This window comes from Lepidochelys olivacea (genome assembly GCF_965140295.1).
Source record: "Lepidochelys olivacea isolate rLepOli2 genome assembly, chromosome: 6".
NCBI lineage: Eukaryota > Metazoa > Chordata > Testudines > Cheloniidae > Lepidochelys > Lepidochelys olivacea.
The window spans coordinates 117,218,772-117,242,674 of NC_140416.1; the positions used below are offsets into that span (position 1 = coordinate 117,218,772).

At 44.5% G+C, this 23,903-nt stretch overlaps 2 protein-coding genes across 3 annotated transcripts in view; both read left to right on the forward strand.

Annotated features, from left to right (window-relative positions):
* RTN1 (reticulon 1) overlaps positions 1-8,201 on the forward strand; it is a 206,460-nt gene extending 198,259 nt beyond the window's left edge. Inside the window, exons 4-9 of one of the 2 annotated variants that reach the window (XM_084630811.1) lie at positions 2,217-2,424; positions 3,682-3,820; positions 4,993-5,062; positions 5,501-5,547; positions 5,655-5,713; positions 7,180-8,201. In XM_084630811.1, the coding sequence (XP_084486937.1) occupies positions 2,217-2,424; positions 3,682-3,820; positions 4,993-5,062; positions 5,501-5,547; positions 5,655-5,713; positions 7,180-7,222 (566 nt within the window). In that variant the 3' untranslated portion in view covers positions 7,223-8,201. The remainder of the gene's footprint in view (positions 1-2,216; positions 2,425-3,681; positions 3,821-4,992; positions 5,063-5,500; positions 5,548-5,654; positions 5,714-7,179) is intronic. The other variant, XM_084630812.1, reaches the window with a different exon arrangement.
* Positions 8,202-20,228: 12,027 nt separating this feature from the next.
* Positions 20,229-23,903, forward strand: part of CCDC175 (coiled-coil domain containing 175) — a 45,341-nt gene continuing 41,666 nt past the window's right edge. The window contains exon 1 of the mRNA XM_084630524.1: positions 20,229-20,495. Within this exon, the coding sequence (XP_084486650.1) occupies positions 20,414-20,495 (82 nt within the window). The 5' untranslated portion in view covers positions 20,229-20,413. The remainder of the gene's footprint in view (positions 20,496-23,903) is intronic.

Here is a 23,903-nt window from a genome sequence, read left to right on the forward strand (position 1 = left end):
GTTAACACTTGCACTCACTTCACTGGTCTGCAGAATATGAATTAACATACGACATGAGAGGGGAATATAATCAAAGGTATTGCACGGTGGGTTTGCATTAAACCCCTAATGACATCCCCAAGCAGCAGTTTTAGGACTTTTTAGGTATAAAAATGAACAGGGGGCTTCAAATAATATCTCCCTTCCCAAATCCATATTTAGAGTCAAGCAGATGCAGACTCTCGCAGCTTATGCTCTGCAAAACACTTGTAGTAGTGAATCTAATTAGTTCTGCAGATATCCTACATATTGGCACCATGGGAATCCATCTCTTCTTAGTTGGACACACTGTGTAAATGAATCCATCATATTTAGGCCCCAATCCTGCATGCGGTCTGACATGTGAGTAGTCCGACTGAATTCAACAGGGCTAGTCCTGTGCATAAAAGTTTGAAGGATCCAGACTGAATCCATGCATTTAGAAATATGAAAGGATTCTCTTATTTATGGTCCGTATATGGAATAGAATGGAACTTGAATGGAATAGAAAGTGAATAGAATTTGACTTTAAATAGCAAAGTTTGTACTCTAGCCCAATATACTTTACAATACTGAGTAAGAGTGAGAACTGTAATGGTAATGAGTAATAGCTTATTCCGCAATGACTCACATCTCTTTGGAGATTATAATTATTGCTGGGCAAATAATCTGCAACAAATATTTTATTCTATTAATTTTGCGCCTTTTTCTTCTCTTTGTGAATTTTCTTTGAACAGATCATAATTTTACTGAATTTGTTCTTTATTCAGAATTATTCCACAGCTAACGTATAAATAACACTTGATCTGTACCATATTCAAGCAGTTCATCATGAATAGTCAATGTTTGTAATTAGAGCTGTTTTTGATTGGACATTATGTCACATGGCATGGTTCTGTTCCCTGATTGGATGAAGGCCACTGTTAGAAGCAGATTTCGGATATAAATATTTGGCATCATGAATTTTACAGGAATAGTCAACAATGTTTGCTTAAATTTTGATTTTTTTGGTGAATACTCCTGTTGGTAAAATCATTTTGCTACAATGTTCGTGGTACATGGACACAAAATGGGTCCAAGCCGGGAAAAGTGAACTTTAAAAGGTGAAGATGTAGTTACAGAAAACGTTTTGCAGTGTTTGCCCTGCTCAAATTAAAACATATAAGTTGTATAGCTAGAGAAGGTTGGCTAAGTTTCTTAAGAAGTCTCATGGGGTTTTTAACTTCCAGCTGAACGGTCACCAGACTAAATTGGACCTTTCCTTAAATGTCTCATTAGTTCCCTAAAAATGTAACAAATAGAACTGGTCAGAAAATAAGGGTTGTTGTTTTTTCTCTGCTGAAAGCATCAATGAAAATGGGGAAAAAGAACAGTTCTCATTTAAACTTTTCAATGGAAATTTTTTTTGTTGTTGTTGATGTACCAAAAACTGAAAAATATTTGGGATTTCTAATGAAAAATCTAAAATTTTCAAGGAAAGAAGACACTTCTTAGAAAAATTTTCATTGAGTCAAAAACTCAGTCTTCCTTCGAAAAAAGTTTTGATGGGAAATTTTGGACTAGCCCTAGTAATAACCCATAGCCCTGCATGGAAGAGTCATGGTGGAATAAGTAATGAGGCTGGTATGAGACTCAGATACGATGATCTGGTTTAAGGGCAAAAATGCTGCCCACTAAGCCATACTGACACTGCAATATAGAGTTATTAGGCCAGGTTTTGATCTTGTTTGCAATTTTGTGTTTCTGGAATAACTCCACTGATGTCAACAGAGTTTTACTTACACACACGCACACTGTATCTATATAGTCATTTGTTCCTTTGGCTAAGTCTACACTACGAGGTAAGGGAGTGATTCCTAGCTTGCATACACATACTCGCATAGCTGTGGTAGCAAAAGCAGCAGCCACATGGCTTAGCAATGCTAAGTATCTACCGAAGGGGTTCAGGTGGGTTTGTCTTTGGCACGGCTAACCCATGCTGCCGCTGCCCATGTTATCACAGCTACACTATTTATACTCAAGTAGCTTCATCGAGTTAACATATGTGTATGCAAACTGGGGATCACACCCTAGCTTGCAGTGTAGATGTAACCTTTGTTTCTCTGCAAAAGTGCTTGGTCACCTGAATCTGCAACAGTAGCTTGCTTTGAAATCCTTGCCGTGCTGGAGTTTGACTGATTTAGATCTTCTCTTCCCAGCTATCGACCTGTTGTACTGGCGTGACATCAAGCAGACTGGGATAGTGTTCGGAAGCATCCTGCTACTGCTCTTCTCTCTGACCCAGTTCAGTGTGGTCAGTGTTATTGCCTACCTGGCACTAGCTGCTCTCTCAGCCACCATTAGCTTCAGAATCTACAAGTCAGTTTTACAGGCCGTGCAGAAGACTGATGAAGGCCATCCATTCAAGTGAGTGCAATCATTGCCAAAGGGGGGTATATCCTGCATTATTCATTGTTAGTGACAGAGTTCTGTATCTGCTGTAAACACTTTCAGACCATAGACATGGTGGGTTTCTTTCCCATAATGGGGGGAAAATGTTATTTTCCGCTGCTTGGGGGTCTTAAAAGTCCATGAACTGTATTTGCTCAAATTTAAAAAAAAAAAAAAATCACCCCTCAGACCTTGAAAATTTTAGCCTGAAAGCTGAAAGATTTAGGAAGTTAGAAGCTACTAGAAAAAAGGAGCAACTATAGTAAAAGTTATCGCTGTCCCTGGTGTTCCAGCTATAATATACTTTCCCCCCATAGCAGCAAGAATACTGTCCTACACTTGTTTTTTACGGAATGCCTAGATTAATGAGCTTTCCGTAAAGCAACTTGGACACAGATAACACAAGATAAGTGTTAAATGTTAATACTTCTGTTTTCAGAGGGAAAGTCGTAGCTTCACCCCAGCAAGATGAGTCTCAAGAGATTGTCAGCTGGAGGAGATGACAGAAGCCTGAGATAGGAACCCCACAGATAGATTTTCTTTCTCTCATGTGGAAATGCGGGCAAGGAATCCCCAGTTTCCAAAGGATCCTAAAGAGAGCCCTCCATGGGGCATGGGAAAGGGGTGATTGGATGGGGTGGGCCAGGGGACACAAATCATTCTCCCCTGCCTCCCCACTGAGTTTCAGAGAGAAAGCTTATATGGCCTGGTGTTGGAGTACCTTTTCCACATGGACCATCGTAATGCTGGCAAGCTGCCCTTGAATTTGGCGCTGTGCTGTCAAGGAGGGGAGTAAGAGATACTGGTGTTCCAGAACTGATGCAGAGGCAGGAGACCTGTGAGCAGATGGCTCTGGTCTCTGGTCTTCTGCCATTCTCCTGGAATCTACAGTGTCTGAGAGGCTGGCTCCATGGCCCATCCCGTGGGGGGAATAACTCGCGTGCCCAATGGCAAAATATGGCGGGAAGAGCCACAGGAGGAGCCGTGTCAAGTTTCTTCCCCTTGGCCTCCTCTCATAGATTTTACTATTGGATGAGGCAATGAGGTCCATAGTTGTCCAAGGGTGAAATAGCCATGCAGGGGGGTAGTGGTGGTATTGAGAGTGCTGTGGCTGCTACAGCTGCAGAGAAAATGAGCTCCAGGGTAGTAGGGAACAGCAGGGGGAGAACAGCACGAGAGTAAACAAACTGCAAACTTGCCTGTGTTTCGTAACTGGATCTGTGTTTCTGGCAGAGCCTACCTGGAGATGGAAATGTCTCTCTCACAGGACCAGATTCAGAAATACACAGACTGTCTCCAGTTGTACGTGAACAGCACAGTCAGAGAGCTGAGGAGACTCTTCCTTGTCCAGGACTTGGTGGATTCCTTAAAAGTAAGATTTGCTTAACCATTTTGAATCCCATTGGAGAGGAGAGATTTTACAGAGCAGAGCACTGCTTTCCTTAGTTTCCATAATGATAGTGCCTTGACAAAACCTAGATGTGTGTTACTGGACAGTATAAAGGTTCTGCTCTTGTTCTCTCTCTCTCTCTTTTTTTTTTTTTTAACTAATAACTTTATATACATTAGTGATTTAACATTACACATTGGAATTGAGTGATCCATGACATAAGAATTATTAAAGATTTTGGTCCAGATCCTCAGCTGATGTAAAATGGCATAGCTCCGCTGAAGTCAATGGAGCTTCTTTGAGTTACTCCCTCTAAGGAGCTGGCCCACAGAGCGCTTTGTTTTCCACCATACTACACTCCTCCTGCAAGGTACCCGGGACTTGGCTAGCAGCGCGGTTGCCCATACACTCGCTGGAACCCTATGAGACACTGGGATGTGATTCTCCACCTCTTCCTTGCCCACCAACCCATCCCATCCCTCAGCTATGTCATTTTCTGCTGCAGAAGAATGTCCCTGTTACTGCTCAGCCATAATGGTTATTTATTATCTGTTGTTTTAGGAGTACCCAAAAGCGTGTTAGGTGCCCCCATGCCCCTCAGAACAAAGAGGAGACTGTCAAGAAGCAAGCCATTTGGACTTGAGCTCTTTTGAAAATTTTACCCATAGTTCCTGCCTCGAGGCTTACAATCTAAAGCGTCAATCGTGCAATGTACCCTGTGCAGGAAGACCCCTCTCTTCAGTGAGGCTCCACACAGGTGCAGGGGTCTGCCTATGCTGAGCTCATTGCAGGATCAGGCAAAAACGCAATGAAGAGGATGAGGAGGGGAACTGCAGGGGGGATGGTAGTGGAAGGAAGGATGGGGTTATGTAAAAAAAAAAAAAAACAGTGGGATGGCTTACCTTGGTCTGCACCCTTCCTAAAAATTTGCAGGGTTTTTTTTTTTTTTGCATTGGTTTTGAAAGTGTATCAAAAATTAAAGTCACCTACAGCAGATGTCCCTAGTTCCTAAGCATGCTGGTATTCTAGCTAGTTAAGTGAAGCTAACGGAATAATAATATGCCCATATGCTAGCTAGTTAAATGAAGCCATTTATTCTTGTGCTGACAATTTCAGTGATTGTCAGGAGATCTAATGATTTGTTTTTAATTTAGTTTGCAGTACTAATGTGGCTGCTGACTTACGTTGGAGCTCTCTTCAATGGCCTGACTCTTATGATCATGGGTAAAGATCATCATTTATTTTAAGATCTGTTTTTAAACGTGTGTTAACCATGGCAATTTTTTTGTTAGAAAAACCAGCATAGTCCCGCATTGTCTCACCTCTGAAATGTGCTTTCTCCACAGTTAGACAATTATCTTTGTTCTACTTACTAATACATATTCATCTTTATTTCTTATTCTGTTGGCCCCTGACATATATCAGCCAGTTGCTGTGCTTAGTGGCTTCTCAGCTGCTGGATACATAGTGATATAAATTTCACATTTGGAAGATTCAGGCAGGGTTCAGTTTTAATACAGCTTCTTGAATCATCTCTTGGGACAAAATGACATCATGTGCTTTTTTGCCTCCTCTTTCAAGAGGAAACTAGATAATGCATCTTGTTTTCTGTGAATAACAATCTCAACTGCAGAAATTTAACACTGTTTGTTTTTCCCCTAGCTGTGGTCTCTATGTTTACTCTACCTGTTGTATATGACAAGTATCAGGTAAGTCAAATGACTGTACAATAACTATCATTCAGATTGGATGTGTGAATGGTTCTAGCTTTCCAAGACCCTGTTGATCTTCAGATGTCTGTTTTTGCTCTTTGTAGGCACAGATTGATCAATACTTGGGACTTGTGAGGACCCACATAAACACTGTCATGGCAAAGTGAGTTGAACAGCAGATTTTTACAAGAAGCATACCTTAGGTTCACTTGTGTCCTTAGGGCACATCCATACATTGGGGATGGCATGGAAGGTTATGGCCCCAAGGGGAGCAAAAGCAGGAATTCTGCCACTGAGAGAATGCCCACCAGACCTCCTCAGTGCATAGAGGGAATGTGCCCGAAGCCACACACCCCTTTCTGGAGAGCAACATACTGCCACCTGCGGCCTAGTCCTATGCTGCAGACCAGTGGATATCAGGGGAGGAATCACATCCCTGCATCCTCCTTTCCACTCTCCTTCCCGTTTGGGTAGCTATGAAGGGAGCAGCCCTGGCACTCCCCTGAGTTCCTTACACAGGCTGGATAAGGGAGAAGATGCTCTTTGCTCCCTTTCCTCACTGCCCAGCCCCAAAAGGGCTGGAGGCAACTTGGCCCTTGATACTCTGGGCTTATTTCATCCACTCTTTGTGAATATAACGGCTCATAATAAACTAACCTGATATTGACATGGATGGTTGAGGTGCTTCTGCAGATGAGCAATGCTGTTGTCATGAACAATCTTCTTGTTCAAGAAAATTTGCCTTCTGTATGTTCAAGTGTGAAGCCAATATGTGCACTCACTCTTATGCTTCATGTGCTGAAGAATTAAAATTCATCAAGTGCAGAAAGATGGCCAAGGGTTTGGCCCCATTTTAAGTTCTCCAAATGGGGCTTAAGTGGGACTTCACGGGTGCATGGACCTGGTGCTGGTGCACAGTGGGGGATGTCACCCCAACATTTCATTTGGGCACCGGGCTTAGGACTCACCTCACATAGAGAAACAAATTGTAGCCCTTTACTTATAGTAACAGTTAGTGTTTGCTGTGACCTAAATAGCTGGAGAGCTCCGGGTTGCAGATCTGTCCAACAGCCACCTCTCTCTCCCAGCCTCTGACCACATTTCGTTGGGGTTGTATAGAGCCGCTCTGATCTACACTCCTGAGCACTCGAGATCTGCTGTATTATAAAGATTGACCAAACAAACTGAACCCCTGGCTCTGAGCACCACTATCTTCTGGGGATGTTAAAAATCAGGATCCAAATTTTGTATTTTAACCGTATCGCTAGTTTGTTACAGATGATAACATATGGTGGGAAATCAAAGGAACGGCAAGTTCACTGAGTATATCCCGGGTATATATGAACTGTTAGACCCTGACTGCTCACTCCTGTGCTCCTGGGTACAAGGTCCAGCTCATCCATGTGGGCAGGCTTTCTTACCCCTTTCCCATTTCTTTCCTGTGCAGGTGTGTAGTTTAACCCACAATCTAGCCCTCTTTGTTTCTAGTTGTTACACACACATCTTTACCAAGGCACCGAGAATGAAGGCTTAAGCAAAGGTGACCTTTTAGCTAAGAAAAGTCACAATGCTATGAAATGATTTTGATTAATTGCCATCTCACAGTGTAATCCTATTTTTTACACCTAGGATTCAGGCGAAAATCCCAGGCGCTAAGAGAAAGGCAGAGTAAAGCAGACCTCAAGAATCCATCAACAACAGTAGTGAATAATGGGGGAATCTGGAGTGCAAACAGCTCTGCTTTTACACTTTATTGCAAATTTATTGTTCCTTTTTTTTTCTCAACACCATGTTCTTAAAACACAAAAGCAGCTCTTTTTCCTTGCTGCTTGTGTACTCTTAGAATATTTGCAATCACTTGTGTCAAGCACTAAAGTATAGTAAAGAGAAAAGTGTACTAGATGTGGTTTTTGTGTTGCTTATAAAGTGCATGATGGTGAGAGCCTAAATAATATTGATTTTTTAAGTGTTTTTTCTTCTATTGGCATTGCTTCTATAACTTTAATGTTACATGTGGCTAGGGCTTTCCTGCTTAGTGCACTGATGCAATAGTTAAAATTGCTTCTATGTCACTGGGTCGCTGGTTGGGTTCATCTTTATTAACTATATAGAATTGTGGGCTAATGTTTTAGTGTTTTCCAGCACAAATGGAATAAACAGTAATCAGTACTTATAGTAATCAGTTTTGTATAACTAAAAAACAAAACAAAAACCCAGTACTTTTGTTGTAAGGGATTGATGGGCTGATTTACATGTATGGTAACTGGAGAGTTCCAGCTTGTTAAATTTATTACACTTTGTATTACATTCTCTGTAGTTCCTAATGGACTTACTTATGGACTCTGAATATTTGCACTTATGTACTTGATACCGAATGCAGAAATAAATGTTACTAAACGTACAAAGTTCTCCCTCTTGTTGCCATTGGGGTCACATTAGAATTTGTAAAATCAATACTCCATCTGCAAAAAGATTAGGGCTTGTTTGTTGGTCTCTGGGAGCTATTTATGCCTATTCCATGCAGTTTTGCCACTACAAAATTGTTCAATCCCAAAAGATTGTCTGTACTTAGTTCATTTAGCAGTTTCACATCCTGATGAGTAAACAATGGAAATAAAGCAAACTTCCTAGTGCCAAAAGTTGTTTATTTTGTTGGTGTCATTACTACATTTCAGGCACATGTAATGGTCAATGAATTCTCTTGAAAGTTGCCTGATTACCTACTTAAACATGGGCCAAATCAGACACAACACAACTCGGAAAGCAGTCAAAATGGCACTGGCCATTGTTCAGTCTCACCATACCCAGTAGTTTGACTGTTTTAGCACAGATTTCAAGGGATAAAGTGGGCAAGCTGGAGTAGTCCATATTGATCACAGGTGCTGAGAACCAAAATGAGCACTTCCTTCAGTTCAAACCTGGTTTACAAAGCCTTTTATAAATTGAAATTTAGTTTGAGAGCCAATAGATTAAAGCAAATCCCTATTGGTTGGGGCTGGTTGAAAATTTTCCATGTCCATTGTTTTTTGACAAGAACTTCGAGGCTTGACAAAATGAAAAGTTTCATGAGAAGTGTTTGCTATCTGTGAAAAATTTTGACTTTTCATTTAAACCTGAAAACCAGAATCTTTTTGACCATGCATTTATAGGTTTTGGTTTTTAGCCTGCAGTTGAAATTTTCTTTAGAAGACTTTTTCTACAGAGAGAATGGGGGGAAAGGGGATGGGAATTTCTGACTAGCTTTAATGTTGATGTCACTGGTGTATATATTTCCTCTCAGAAAATTAAGCTTCATATCTAACATGAGCTCTTGGAGCATTGAGCATTTGTCTGGTCTTTTGTGAACTGAAATTGTTCCTTAAATTCATCTATTTCCTATCTCTAACTGCCCAGTCACTTTGCCAACACATTCCTCAATCATGGATTAGCCACCATTGTGCTAGGCACTGTACAAGCACACAAAACAAACAGGTGGTCCCTGCCCCAAAGAGTTTACAAACTCCTACAATTTGAATGGCGTAACTATTGATTTACGGCAGCATAAATGAGAAGAGAATCCGACTCCTAGGGAAAAAATGATCCAGCAATTGCAGAAATACACCTGCATTGTTCCAGCTTTGAGTTATTTAATCTTCAAGATGAGTCTCGCCCTTTTTAACATTTATATTTAAATATCCTTTTTAAGCTTATTATAACATTTTATAAACCTCAGCTACATATATATTACAACAACATCTTTGTAGATCAAAGGCTAAAAACTCCAGATTGATATATTTTTCTTTTGATCCAATGGAGTAAATTTCTTTTAATTGGTGCAGTTATGAGAGTGTTTAATTTGAAGCCAGTAGTTAAAATTGAACAGAACAGCCATCCGTGCTTTAACTGCATTTCTGACTTCCATATTCAAAGACTCCTAGGGGGACAGGTTCTATGCTGCATTTCCTGAGAAGACCGTGTGGGTGTAGCTGAGGGCATAGATTGGTCTTCAGCACTTTTACTACCAGTGATGGAGTGTGAGAAGGACAGATCCCAGGGTAACTTTTGGGATGAGTTGTGGTGCTGGTGGTTAGTTTGACTGGAAAATTAAGAAAATGTGACATTGTCTCACTGTTCCCCACGCGTGTGGGACTCCCAATGTGATTTTTATAGACTCAAGTAGAACCATGTGTTAAAAATTCTACCTTTAAGAAACACTTAAATGTTGATTCTTCACCTATGACAGTGGTCTCCAAACTTTTTTGATCATGCACCCCTATCAGTAAAAAAAATTTTGAGCACACACCCAAATATTTGTATATTTATTTATGTATAAATTTTATACATGTACTATTGTATTAATGTATTATGTACATTATAAAACATACACAAAAAATAGAAATTAAAGGATGAGAAACTATTTAAAATATTTTTTTATTTTATTAATGGTACAAAAAACCTTTTTGCTCTCACTAAAAAAAAATAATATTTTTAGTGAGAGCAATGTGATTGAATATGCTTCATTATTTTTGAAAATCTTAGTTTAACACTTTGTGATACAGCAATTCAAAGGTCTGTTTCTAAGTTCAGTTTATTTCTTACCTTGGTTTTAATGGCTGTCATAGCTGAAAAAGATGCATAGATCCAAATGGAAGAAGTACATCATTGGCTGCGCTTACTAAATCATGATGCTCATTTTTCACTCCCATCCACCAATTATGCAAAGGTTTTTGTTGAAATTTGGCTAGTAAATTTCCATCTTCCCTGATGTCAATCAGTTGTTCTTGCAAACTAATCGGAAGGTGTTGCATTTTTATATTTTTAACAAATGGGTTCAAAACCCACTGAAACTCTTCATTTGGAAGATTTTTAAACAGGTTAGAAAATTCTGTTTCCAAGTTTTTTAAGTGTGCAGGTAGAGTTTTTAAAGGTGACACACTTACATTGTTTTCAGCAACAAAATCACATAATGATGGAAACATTTCCAAACATCCATTTTCAAAATGCTCTCTCCATAGCACAAGTTTCTTTCGAAAAGCAGTTAATTTCTCTCTCTCTGTTAACACATCACCTTTACCTTGCAGGGACAGATTAAGTGTGTTTATTTTTTTTGAAAATATCTGCTAGGTAGCATACTACTGACAGCCACTTGTCATCACGGAAAAGGTCAGCAAATTTGGAACACTTGTCTTTTTGTAAAAGAAAAATGCTGTAACTCATCTTTAAGTTCGACAACTCTTTCAAGCACTTTGCCATGAGATAACCAGCAAACCTCTGTGTGGTACAAAAGATTTTCATGGTCACTCCCCATCTCATTACTAAGTATTGTAAAGATTCTACTATTTAGAGGTCTTGTTTTTATAAAATTAACCACATCGATGACATCCTGTAGCACTTTGTGCACTTCTGGCTCCAACTTCTTTGCTGCAATAGCTTGCCTATGAATGATGCAGTGAATGAATTTCACGTGTGGTGCTGTCTTTGTAACCTTACCCTGGAATCCTTTCTTTATTCCAGTCAAAGCAGCCACTCCATCAGTGGTTACACTTGCAGTTTTTTCATAAAACATTTTTTTTATTAAAGAAGTCATTTACTGTTGAGAATATATCTTCTCCGGTACATCTTTCCTTTAGTGGCTCACAAAAAACGTAGTTCTTCATGTATTTCATTATTGAAACAGAATCTAGCAAATACCATAAGCTGAGACATGTGAGAAACATCTGTACTTTCATCCAACTGTATAGCAAACCTCCCACACTGCGTAATTTGTTCTAATACTTGTTTCTTCAAATTTTCAGCAATGTTTTCTATGCGTCTTCCAACAGTATTTGCTGACAAAGAAATGCATTTTAGTTTGTCGCCATATTGTTTTCTGTGTATTATTTCATCCATTTTTACCGCAGCAGGAAGAACAAGTGTTTCCCCAATGGTATGTGGCTTTTTGTCTTTTGCTATTAAGTAAGAAACCTCAAAAGAGGCTCCTAAACATTTATCGTGAAATTTTGTAAAGTACTGGATTGAGTATCACATGACTTTAAACATCGCTGAAAAAATTGTAGAGGTTTCTCTTCATATTCCGAATGCTTAGTTTTTAAATGTCTTGCTAATCGTGATGGCTTCATACTATCATTAGCTAATATCTCAAGGCATAATATACACTTAGGGTGAGGTTCCTCGTTAACGATAGTGGATGTAAATCCATATTTCAAATTGTCTTCTTGATAATTTTGAATTTTTTTGGACGACTTCTTGTCAGATCTGATTAGACAGTCATTGTTTTTACCTCGTAACGTGGCTGACGAAGAGCTTGTACTAGGAGTAGGAGAACTGTCAGCTCTGCCATTTTCTTGTTGTTCGCTTGTGCTTGCATTATTAGTATTATCTTCAATCTGCGGTTTCTTTGCAGGAATCTTTTTAAGCTACTTGTCCATTTTGTGAGGGTTAGTTTAGTTAAAACTAGATAATATAATCAATAAATCCACTTAACCGGGCACACGTAAACTGCAATACGTCGCAATACGCTGAAAGCGAATAAACAAGTGAGGGCACCCCTGTCAACCCCTCTGTGTTGTGGAACACCCACTCTTCCCTCAGGATACCTTGCAGGGCCGGCTCCAAGCACCAGCGTAGGAAGCATGTGCCAGGAGCGGCATTCTGGCCAATTTTAGGGCGGCGCTCCTCTGGCCGCCCTTTCCCCCCCCCCGGCGGCACTCCTGCTGTGCCCCCCAATGGATTGTCTTGTGCACCTCCTGGGGCACACGCACCCCACTTTGGAGACCACTGACCTATGAAACCATCATCTCCCTTTTACATTGTTACCCAGCTGCAGTAACATCAATTCCTTCCATGCCACCCTGTGACCATGAGAACCAGCTTTATCAAAAGTCCTCCATGTTGTTGGATTCCATAAGCCATATTCTTTGAAAAATCCTACAAAGCCCAGTCCTTCAATGGGATCTACTAACACAGAACCCCTGAGTTCCTGGGGAGACCTGTTCTCTATAGGTCTTGTACCATGAGCATCACCGTAGTATCTGACTATTGAGTCAATGAGACTCTGGACGGGGGGGTCCATGCTAGCAGATCCCATGCAGGATCAGGTTCATGGTGCAGTATTTTGGGGGTTTTAATATGTTGATTTTTGTTTTTTTAATAAGTAGAAAAAAATCATGCAGTGCAAAAAGCAGTGTTGAGCTATTCACACGAAAATGTAGCTGCCCAAAATAACACTGTATGTACTGTAACACTTAATGACATGAATTACAGGAATGAGGGGAGATCAGAGTACCCAGTCTACTACCTCCATTCATTTCTATCCCTCTTTTACATTCAAAGTAAAACACAACAGCAGACAAGCCTGATTGGTAAGTGAGATAAACGTTGCAGGGTTTCTAGAGAGTAGGAACCTAGGAGTTAGCTCAGACAGGGTGAAATGGGAATTCTAGTGTTGCTCTCTCTTCTTTTCTACATGCTCCTTATCAGGGGAACTTTAAAGAAATTACACTACCCCTGAGCCCCATGAATTACACTGGCTTCCCATTGCTTCTAGAAGCCATTCAAAGTGCTGGTTCTAATCATTAAGGCCTGGATTCAGCAAGATATTTAAGCATATGTCAAACTTTAAGTCCTACTGATTGCAGTGGGGCTACTCACATGCTTAAAGTTAGGCGTGTGTTTAGACCCCGGTTCAGCAAGATACTTAAAGTCTGACATGGTTTCTGGGATTTGGCTTCTCTCTCCCTGTGCACCGCCTCGAAGGTGGCTGATGCTATTGCAGACAACTCCTACATATGTTCATTTAGGAATGGAAGATGGTGCATTTTCAGCTCAGACTCTTCAGCTGTGAAATTCACTTCCTTTGGTGATCCACCAGAATACAGAGTTACTGACCTTCAGAGAGTTATACACACTGCAGCTTTTTGGTAAAGCACGTGGTTGGATATGGGTCACCACTAAGTTATTTGTGATTCGTTCGGACAGTGCAGAAAAAGTTGTGCTTCATACTGTCCAATATTCTGCTATATTTCAATCAATGTAACAGCCCATGTGCTGGGGTGATGGGCACCTTGATCATTCGGTCCATCAGCCCTCACAAAGAGAGCACCGAGCACAACACATCATTCATGTTGTTCTAGCCACTCCTTCAGCCACCTACTGGCCAGGCTGTCAGACACTCGATCGGCATAGCGCACCGCAACCCATAACCCCTTAACCCAAGCGATCCACCAGCCTCAGCCTCCCAAGTAGCTGGGATTACAGGCATGCTCCACTGCGTCCAGTTGTGATGGGAACAAAAAAAAAAAAAGTACATTGTAGTGGAATCCTTGTAAAGAGATTTGGAATCAGGGGAAACATGGGGTTGAATGTTAATTTATAATACTCCTACCTCCATGACAGTCATAGGACGTGTGCCTTTAAACTGCATACTCCTTTCTTTCAGGTCATATCGTCTATAAATTCTATGGGCCAGGTTGTCAGCAGGTGAATGGGGGAGCTTCATGAGTACAACTTGGGCAATTTACACCAGTGGAGCCACACTGCTTTACACCAGCTGAAGATCTGGCCCTTGAAATAGGCCAAAATTAAAAATATTCCTGCTTCCCTGGCTCTTTCTGTACTCACAATATTCTTTTCTATTACCTGCAGATTTACTTGCCTCAAAGCTCTTTACTGATCTCTTTTACTCCTCCTCTTCTCTTCTAATATTAATCTCAAGATAGCAGGAATATAAAACACATTAGTTCAGGAAAGTCCCTGAACTGGGAGGGAATTAGCATGCTGTACCGGTCTGTTAATCGCTGATCTATCCTCCTTCTTCTTCCCCTCCCACTTTCAAATGGTGTGGAACATACATTTCTAGCCCTGGTAGGACACAAGATTTCACGCGTTTAGACTATCAGCCTTTCCTCTTGACCCAGGCACTGTGGATCAAGTATGGCAAGTGCCAGACATCAGCCCAGGGTAACTTCCAGTCCCCAGCGGCCCCTTTTCTCACCTCAGCTGTTTTTAATGTTTTGTTTTCTCCACCACAGAAAAATGTTCTTTCAGGGAACTTACCTTTTAACGGCCTGTGGAGCACAGAAGCAATGGAAAGTGATGCTGCAAGCTCCAACAGGGTTGCTAAGACTGGCAGGTGTCCAGCTGTTGCCGGACAAGTTCCATTTGGCTAAGCAGAGGAGCAGTAACAGGACTTGTCTCCGCCATGCTGGAATGGGAGGAGAATAGCAAAGGCACCGAGTAGAAGCAATGAAGCATGCTAGTGGTTTCCATTGATTTCTGCTGGATTTGTTAGTTGTTTTCACTGTAACCCACAAAGAAATTCCATAGATTCCTGGGATCCTGTCCGCTGGCAGCTCAGGGAGAGGCACACAGTCCCTGGTAGGGAAGGGGAGCCAAGGCAGACTCAGAGTCTGCCCAGCAACCAATAGGGAGTGAGAGGCCCTTCCAGGGAGTTGAGAAAAGGGGAGAAGCCACTTTGGAGTCAGTCTGGAGCCAGCCAGGAAAAGGGCAGGACTGGCTGTGTGGGGAGCTGGTGAGTCCCAGGCCTGCATGCAGGGTTCCCCCTGAGAACAGGCCTCTAGGGACCTGACAGCAGATCGCTCAGCTGGGTTTTTCCTTCCCCACTGATAATTCCCAATTTGTAGAGTTTGCTGGGAAACTTCCCCAGCCAGGCTGAATTCACCCTCCAGCTCCCTAGGTGAGACCAGTCACCTATGGTCAGCTCTGCTCCATCTGCTAGTCCAGGGAAGCTGCCCGCTGAGTGTGTGTCTGGAGGCTGGGCTAGGAGGCTACAGTTTGGATGTTAGTGTAGTTGTGTAACCTACACCTTGAGCCCTGCATCCCTTTGTGGTGAGGGGAAATTGGGACCTGCCTAAGGAGAATCCCTGCCAGCAGAGAGCAGCCCCTCTGCAGTGACTGAGGAGCCCAAAGTCATCTTCGAACCTGAGGATTATTCATGGAGTTTGTAAGTGCACCATCTTTTAGTTAGTTAGTCAGGGAATTTGTTTTGGGGACCCACTACTCCCTGAACTGTGTCCTCGAGCCAGGGAGTAAGTGTTGGAGGATTTTATAACCTGCTACATATTACACCTGTGAGGGGATTTACCACCTTCTCCCACTTGTGAGTCCTTTGGGCTGTACTGAACCCAGTTAGCCACACTGCTAAACCACTGCAAAGAAGAATTTTGTGGTTATAGGTCATCAAGGGCCTCAGCAAAGTACGCATACCAACAGGACACTAATTTTACATTTGCTACATCAAGTCACAGGTATTTTCAGTGTGGGCACCAGTGACCCTAAAAATAGTGTTTTTCCCTGTTATGTTGTATTTGTCTCCTGTTTAATATAATTATTGTGTTGAATATATTGTATGTGTTTGTGTTATTTCTTGGAAGTCTCCAGTAATCTGGCAAGTAAGTGGGGATTACCCTGTAGTTAGAATTTTCCGCCAAAGCTGCCCTGGTGACCCTGCCAGGAAGGAACGAGGGGGGTGGAGGCACCACCAAATAATTTCATAGGAAAAAAGAAAGAAGATACACCCTGCTGAGTGGGTGGCGGGATCCAAAAGAACCCAGACCTGTAAGTGGATTGGCATTAAAGGAGGTAACCAGGTGGAGAGGGGGCGCTACATCACTGTTTAATATCAGGGGGTAGCCGTGTTAGTCTGTATCCACAAAAACAACAAGGAGTCCGGTGGTACCTTAAAGACTAACAGATTTATTTGGGCATAAGCTTTCATGGGTGTTTTCGTGAAGTGTTTTTTTACCCACGAAAGCTTATGCCCAAATAAATCTGTTAGTCTTTAAGGTGCCACCGGACTCCTTGTCGTTTACACTGTTTAACATCCTTCCGGGGTTTCCCCTCCAACTTAAATGGAACAGGAAAGGGGTCTGAGGACTGTATATGCAGGTCCCATAAAAGTCCCAAAGAGGGTTGGTGTATTGTAATACTCTACACTAATCATTACAATATCATCGTCCAAAGGAAGAGATCTCAGGTGCAGGTGGAGATTGTGCCAAGAGCTTTGTTCCACCAGTCAGAGTCGGGGGTAAGGCAGCTGAGAGTGGCTGATGCTTCTTCATAAACCTCTTTGGAATGGCTGATTATTCCTGTATGTGCTGGGGTTTGCTCGTTATTTCCTTGTTATCTGACTTTCTACTTCCTAGTCTTCAGCGTTTCTGTTTGAGCACGCTGTAAACAAAGCCTCACTTGGCATTTCTTCATGTATTGCTGCCAGGACTCTTGTAGCCAGACAGCTACAAGAACTAGAGGTTTAACACCTCTGCTGGCTCGCAAACATGCCCATGAGGTGCCACATGTACAAATCAGCCACCTTTCGCTCAGCAGCACAATCTTGCCTAATCCCAACTGCTGTCAATCCGAGCTAGATCACAATCCTCTGCAGGGGATAGTGTGCGAAGCCTGGGAGAAACTGCAGTTTACCAGCGTCACAGTTGTTCCCCTCTTGTTCCAGAGAAAGATTTTTTTACTGCGGGCACCAGATGTGTGCAGCTCACTTCCTGCTGTACACCCACCTAAATCCACTTCTAGCCATTGTTCTGTTCCTTCCTCATCCACCTCAGGGATGAGTGGCAGCTTCACGTATGTCCCAAATCGACGATCTGGGCAGCCTTCATCGTTTGTGCAGAGGGAGTGAAGTAGGTTACTCCCTGCCTGGCCATGTCCAGCCTAGTTGCTATACCAACGCCAACCTCTATCTAGTCCTTTATCAACAGCATCCTTGTTACAACCAACTGATTTGCCTCCCTTTCTCCTATTCATTTCTTTCTGCTCATTTTCCAGTCTGCTCTCTTTTTCCCATTATAGAACCAGAAATATTTGATGAACTGTCACTCATCCTCTGCAAAAATGCAAGCAAGATTTAAGTCGTAGCTTCTAAATATGCATCTGCAATAGTATGTGCATAGAAATGTGTTTACATGCACATGAAAATCTAGCACAGGGCATGTACCTTGTTGCCCTTCACCCATGGGTCTGGCAGAAATGCAGCATCTCAGATACCACAGAATAAAGAAGAAAAATAGGGGTGATAAAATCAGATCTACAGAGATGCCAGGGACCAAATTCATCCCTGGTCTCATTCCACTGACAGAGTGTTTAGTCCTGGGTTATACGGAATGGCCCAAATTTAGAACTGGTTAACGTCATTAAAACAGGTGCAGTTCCCATGAGCCAGAGTCATTACTTGCTTCTGCATTAGTGTACATTGTCCATAGGGCCTAAGAGGGTTGGACAATAAAAATGTGATGTAACTCACTCCAATGTGGCATTCAGGAAGAGTGCAACGTGAGTATAACTGACATGCTAAGCGGATGGAAGAGGGCTGCATAACGGGAAAAGCATTTAACAACATTGTAGTACAAAATAGCCCCTCCACACTTCATGGCATATGCTCCCATTACTTGCTTTTCCTGATGCAGTTTTGGACCCTGGGCGAGCAAGTCACACTCATTTCTCATACTCACTCAATACCAAACTGGTTCAATATTACAACTTACACCCCTTTATGACGGACTCTTTTCCAATTCATGTCACTGTTTAAGTCGCAGAATCATTTGGTCTAGTGGGCCTAACTCCCCTTTATATTATGGCCCACTTGCACCACTCTGCCAATGTTAAAGGTCTGTAAAGTGGGCACCCACTTTACAGACCTTTAACACTGCCAGAGTGGTGTAAAATGGCCTTAGTGTAACTGAGAATCAGGCCCTAAATATCTATAACTCTATAGATGTGAAAAGAAAAGGAGTACTTGTGGCACCTTAGAGACTAACCAATTTATTTGAGCATAAGCTTTCGTGAGCTACAGCTCACTTCATCTGTATGCATCCGATGAAGTGAGCTGTAGCTCACGAAAGCTTATGCTCAAATAAATTGGTTAGTCTCTAAGGTGCCACAAGTACTCCTTTTCTTTTTGCGAATATAGGCTAACACGGCTGTTACTCTGAAATCTATAGATGTGACTGTAAAGAATGGGACACCTTCTCTCATAGATAGTGGAGGCAACTTTAATGTCAGATTTCTTTACATTAAAAATCTACGCTTCCAAACTAGACATCAGCTGTTTCAGACCCAATTTAATTTTTGATTATTCCACAGATGCTAACTTGGAAGAAGCATGACATATGTAATTGATAATGATGTTACACAGAACAATAAAACACCACCCCAGGCATAAAATAAACATAATTACAGAACAGTTGCCAGTAGAGCAACAGCTTAATTTGTCTCTAGTCAGCAAACTTAGAACACTTAAGTAGGTAGACTGCGGTGAGAGGTGGAGCTGCAATACTCACAAAATGGCTGGAGCAAAGTGGTGTCACTTCCACCATCTCCCTGTCCGGTATTTGGCAGATGTAGCACTTCCAGGGCTGGAACATCTGCTCCTTCATTCCCTTTCTTCCCCACATCCTGCAGCGTTTAGAAGCTCATCCCGTGAGGCAACTGAGTTCAATGCACTAGTGAAAGTAAAAAAAAACAAACAAACAGGTACTTCAAGGTTTCAAAAAGCAGAGACCCGTCCTGATCCCAGCCCTTAAGCATGGCCCCAGGGTCAGCTCTGTCCAGGGGCTCAATATTCACAGGGTGCAGCCTTTTACTCCCCTCCTGTCCTGGACCTTCAGCATGGCCTCCTCTGCTTCCTCTATGCAGTTGAGAAGTGCAGTGGGATGGGTTCACAGCCAAGATAGCCTTGCAGTGGTCTGCCATTCTCAACTACTATGTGGTGAGTATCCTCCCCCTGCCGCCGCACCCTGCCCCTGGAGTATCAGGCACCCCTCCACCCCACTGCCCTTCATTTTCAGGTTTTACTGATTGTCACCCTTTTTTAACATTTTTGAATAAACGCCTTTAAATTCCAGGGAAATTAAACAAACCGACAAACAAACACACACATCCTCCTCAGAAAAACAAAGGGCCTTAGCTACGTAATAATGTTGAAGTCTTTCTCCTTAACTTCTTATTGCCATGCTTTTAAAGCTTGGAGTGGATGGAGTATGTCCTGATGCCCCCTTAACTGGCACTAAATGTAGCTTGGGTTTGTTATTAGTCTATTTTTCATCTCGTGGGCTAATTCAGATCTGTTATTAAACCCTCAAATAATTCGCTAGCCCTATTTTAACCCACCTCTTAACTAATCTGTCATTATTCTTTTATTTGTATGTCTCTAGCTATGATCACCACCACTGTTCCCTTTTTGATTTGTATTGCTAATTAAGGACATAATTCAAAGCCCCTTAAAACCTCTTCATCACTTGTGCTTCTTGCAAATTACCCACTAGTATTTAATCTTCCTCATACATCATTAAAAAGACAATGTGCATACAGAGGCCATGACTGTTGGTTGGTAACACGTGCATTACAATAATTAAGCACAGGGTTCCCACTAAGGTTGTAGGTAGAACCTTCATTCCAAATGTCACCGCTTTAGACTATTTTTTTTAAAAATTGCAATATTGAATGCTATCGTTTCAAATTAATGTATATGTATTTTCAACCTTAACGAGTTTGGGCTTGGTCTGGGAATACACAGTTAAGGATGAGGGAAATTAACAGTGGCTCAGGCACAGGCAAATCTTCACGAGCTAAGAGCACTGTCCCTTCAGAACGGAAATTGCCCTCCCCCAATGCCAGCGCACTTGCCATAAAACAAAGAGGGCTGGCAGCACCGCCTGTCTAACCTGTCTGTCTGTCCGTCCGCCCCAGGCTGGCGGCGGCGGCGGCGTCTGTTGGCCCTGCAGCCGGGCCCGGGGCCGCCGCCCGACGCCCGCCCTCGAGTCCCAGAGCTCGGCCTCCGCCAGGGGCCGCCCGAGGGCTCGCGGCGTCCGGTTCCCCTGGCAACCGAGGGGCCGGCTGCGGGCGCGGCGGCGCGATGGAGGCGCCCTGCCGGGGGGTCCCGGTCCCGGTCCCGGCCCCGGCCGCGCTCGCGGCCCTAAGCCACCTGCACGGCGTGGGTGAGCGGGGCGGGGCGGGGCGGGGCGGGGCTGGAGCCAGGGGGTCGCTTGAGGAGGCCCCAATAAGGCGCTGCGGGGGCGAGCACCGGGCTGGGCGTGGATCCTGGGTGGGGTCCCGGGCTGGGCACGGCCCCTGGGCGAGGACGTTGGGCTGGGCACGGCTCTGTGGGGGAGGGGCACCGGGCTGGGCACGGCTCTGTGGGGGAGGGGCACCGGCTGGGCACAGCTCCTGGGGCGGGACGAGACGGGACACCGGGCTGGGCACGGCTCTGTGGGGGAGGGGACACCGGGCTGGGCACGGCTCTGTGGGGGAGGGGACACCGGGCTGGGCACGGCTCCTGGGGCGGGACACCGGGCTGGGCACGGCTCTGTGGGGGAGGGGCACCGGCTGGGCACAGCTCCTGGGGCGGGACGAGACGGGACACCGGGCTGGGCACGGCTCTGTGGGGGAGGGGACACCGGGCTGGGCACGGCTCCTGGGGCGGGACACCGGGCTGGGCACGGCTCTGTGGGGGAGGGGACACCGGGCTGGGCACGGTTCCTGGGGCGGGACACCGGGCTGGGCATGGCTCTGTTGGGGAGGGGCACCGGCTGGGTACGGCTCCTGGGGCGGGACGAGACGGGACACTGGGCTGGGCACGGCTCTGTGGGGGAGGGGACACCGGGCTGGGCACGGCTCCTGGGGCGGGACACCGGGCTGGGCACGGCTCTGTGGGGGAGGGGCACCGGCTGGGCACAGCTCCTGGGGCTGGGCACGGCTCTGTGGGGGAGGGGACACCGGGCTGGGCACGGCTCTGTGGGGGAGGGGACACCGGGCTGGGCACGGCTCCTGGGGCGGGACACCGGGCTGGGCACGGCTCTGTGGGGGAGGGGCACCGGCTGGGCACAGCTCCTGGGGCGGGACGAGACGGGACACCGGGCTGGGCACGGCTCTGTGGGGGAGGGGACCCCGGGCTGGGCACGGCTCCTGGGGCGGGACCCCGGGCTGGGCACGGCTCTGTGGGGGAGGGGACCCCGGGCTGGGCACGGCTCCTGGGGCAGGACACCGGGCTGGGCATGGCTCTGTTGGGGAGGGGCACCGGCTGGGCACGGCTCCTGGGGCGGGACGAGACGGGACACTGGGCTGGGCACGGCTCTGTGGGGGAGGGGACACCGGGCTGGGCACGGCTTCTGGGGCGGGACACCGGGCTGGGCACGGCTCTGTTGGGGAGGGGCACCGGCTGGGCACGGCTCCTGGGGCGGGACGAGACGGGACACCGGGCTGGGCACGGCTCTGTGGGGGAGGGGACACCGGGCTGGGCACGACTCCTGGGGCGGGACACCGGGCTGGGCATGGCTCTGTGGGGGAGGGGACACTGGGCTGGGCACGGCTCCTGGGGCGGGACACCGGGCTGGGCATGGCTCTGTGGGGGAGGGGCACGGGCTGGTCATGGCCCCAGAGCAAAGGGTGATTACATAATACTCAGTTGTCATTTGCCCTATCTCTGGTCCTGAAGGTCAACGGGGTTAGTGACACTGGGGTGTAAATTGCCCCCCTCTCCAGCCCCACTGTGGGATCCAGACCAAGAGCAGCCCTGCTGCTGGGAAAGGGGTAGGGGAGTGGGATGGGGGTGAGTTGTCTTCCTGTCCAGCTCCACTGCCAGCTAGTTGGGGGTCCCAGAGGCAGAACAGGGGAACAGCTCTTCGAGCATATGTCTCTTGCCTCCTGTGGATCCAGAGGGGGTAATTTGCTGCGATAGGGGGATGAAACAATGGCTCATCCCACTGGGGTTCCCTTCCTTACCCAGATGGATTTTGGGGCAACTCCATGAGGATTCAACCCCCAATTGCCCTATTCCCATCCTACAAGTATTTCCACAGGAGGGTATTCTCTGGGCCAATGTTATTTACAGGACAACCTTTGTAGAGTTTTATTCATGTGTAAGTAGGAAAAGCTACCTTGGGAGGCATATACTTGGGATGCTTTATATGTATTTTACACTATGTATTTGTTCAGATATACCCACACTATGGCAGGCATATTGAGACCCCTATCCTGCAATGAGGTTCCTGTGGGCAGACCCCTGTATCCATGCAGAGCTCATTATGGTAGCAGGGCCTGATTTTGAAAATCGGTATTATTCAAAGTATCAGTTACACATTATTTCAGATATGTCTATAAAATATGACTAAAATATTATTTGTCTGTCATTGCTATGGGCTGTCTTGTTCCTACTTGACCCAGGAGGTGTCTGTCTATTAATGTGACTGCCATAGGCATGTAAATCAGAAAGCTGCTAATCTTTCAGAAACTAGCATTTTGTGGGGGTGGGTAATATGTGTAGACAATACATTTATTTGGTTTGATTGTCACATACACAACCATCTGGTTTCTCTGTGGGACTCAGACTTTTTGGCAAGCATATATGTCATGATCTGTTTAGGTCCCTAGATCCTCATGTTGTTCTATTGCTTCTTATTTTTGCAAACCATTCTTTTAAAATCTCCTTGAACAGGTAATGTTTCCACATGTGTAAAATCCCCTGTACCTACACATAGCACTAGCACCTTGGGAAAACCATACATGGCAAAGAATCCTTCTTTGACCTCCATTTCTGCTGATACATTGGAGAAGTGAACACATTTTACACACTGGGCAAATATTGCATTCAGGTGCTGAGACAGGTGGTGTGAGACAGACGCCTGTGGTCTCCTATGAGCTTCTGCAATGAGCACATGGCATGGCATCTGAAGGAAGAAGGTACTTTGACAAACACTCAAAATACAGAATCTTTCCTTTTGGGCCTTAAGAGTTTGGAAAGTCCTTGAACTGACTTGAATGTCAATTTTGTTCAGGCGATATCTGACAAGAAGCTGGTTGTGGTGCTCCCGAAAGGCCTGGAAAATAAATCTGCCATCTGAAAACACATTTATCACTATATCTGTCACAAGAAATAAAACGCACTCTTGGGACAACAGAAAGGGCTAGAAGATAGATACAACATTGGGAAACTTCAGCAATCAGGAGTTTGCTGCTAAAGCATTAGTGAAAGGAGGTTTTGCAATAACTAAGAATGGAAGAAATTGATTCAGGAGGAAAGATTAACCACTATCTAGGGAGAGGCATTGTATTAGAATAGTGTAAGCAATGAGGTATAGCCAAGAGTAATGGAATTAACTAGAACAAAGAAAAAAATAGATTAGATATTGGGGGCGGAAATTCCAAACTCAAGTTTTATTAGACTGTGGAATACCTTACAAGGGAAATTGTGGAAACCTTTTGTTGGATTCATTTTAAAAATAAATTGTACGGGAGGGCTAGACAGCTCTAGTGATTGGTAATGGGCTATGGAACATTTTTCCTTTAGGTTGCCAGTCAAATCTGGTTGATAGAGATGGAAAGTTGTTATTGTCTGATACCTGTTTAGT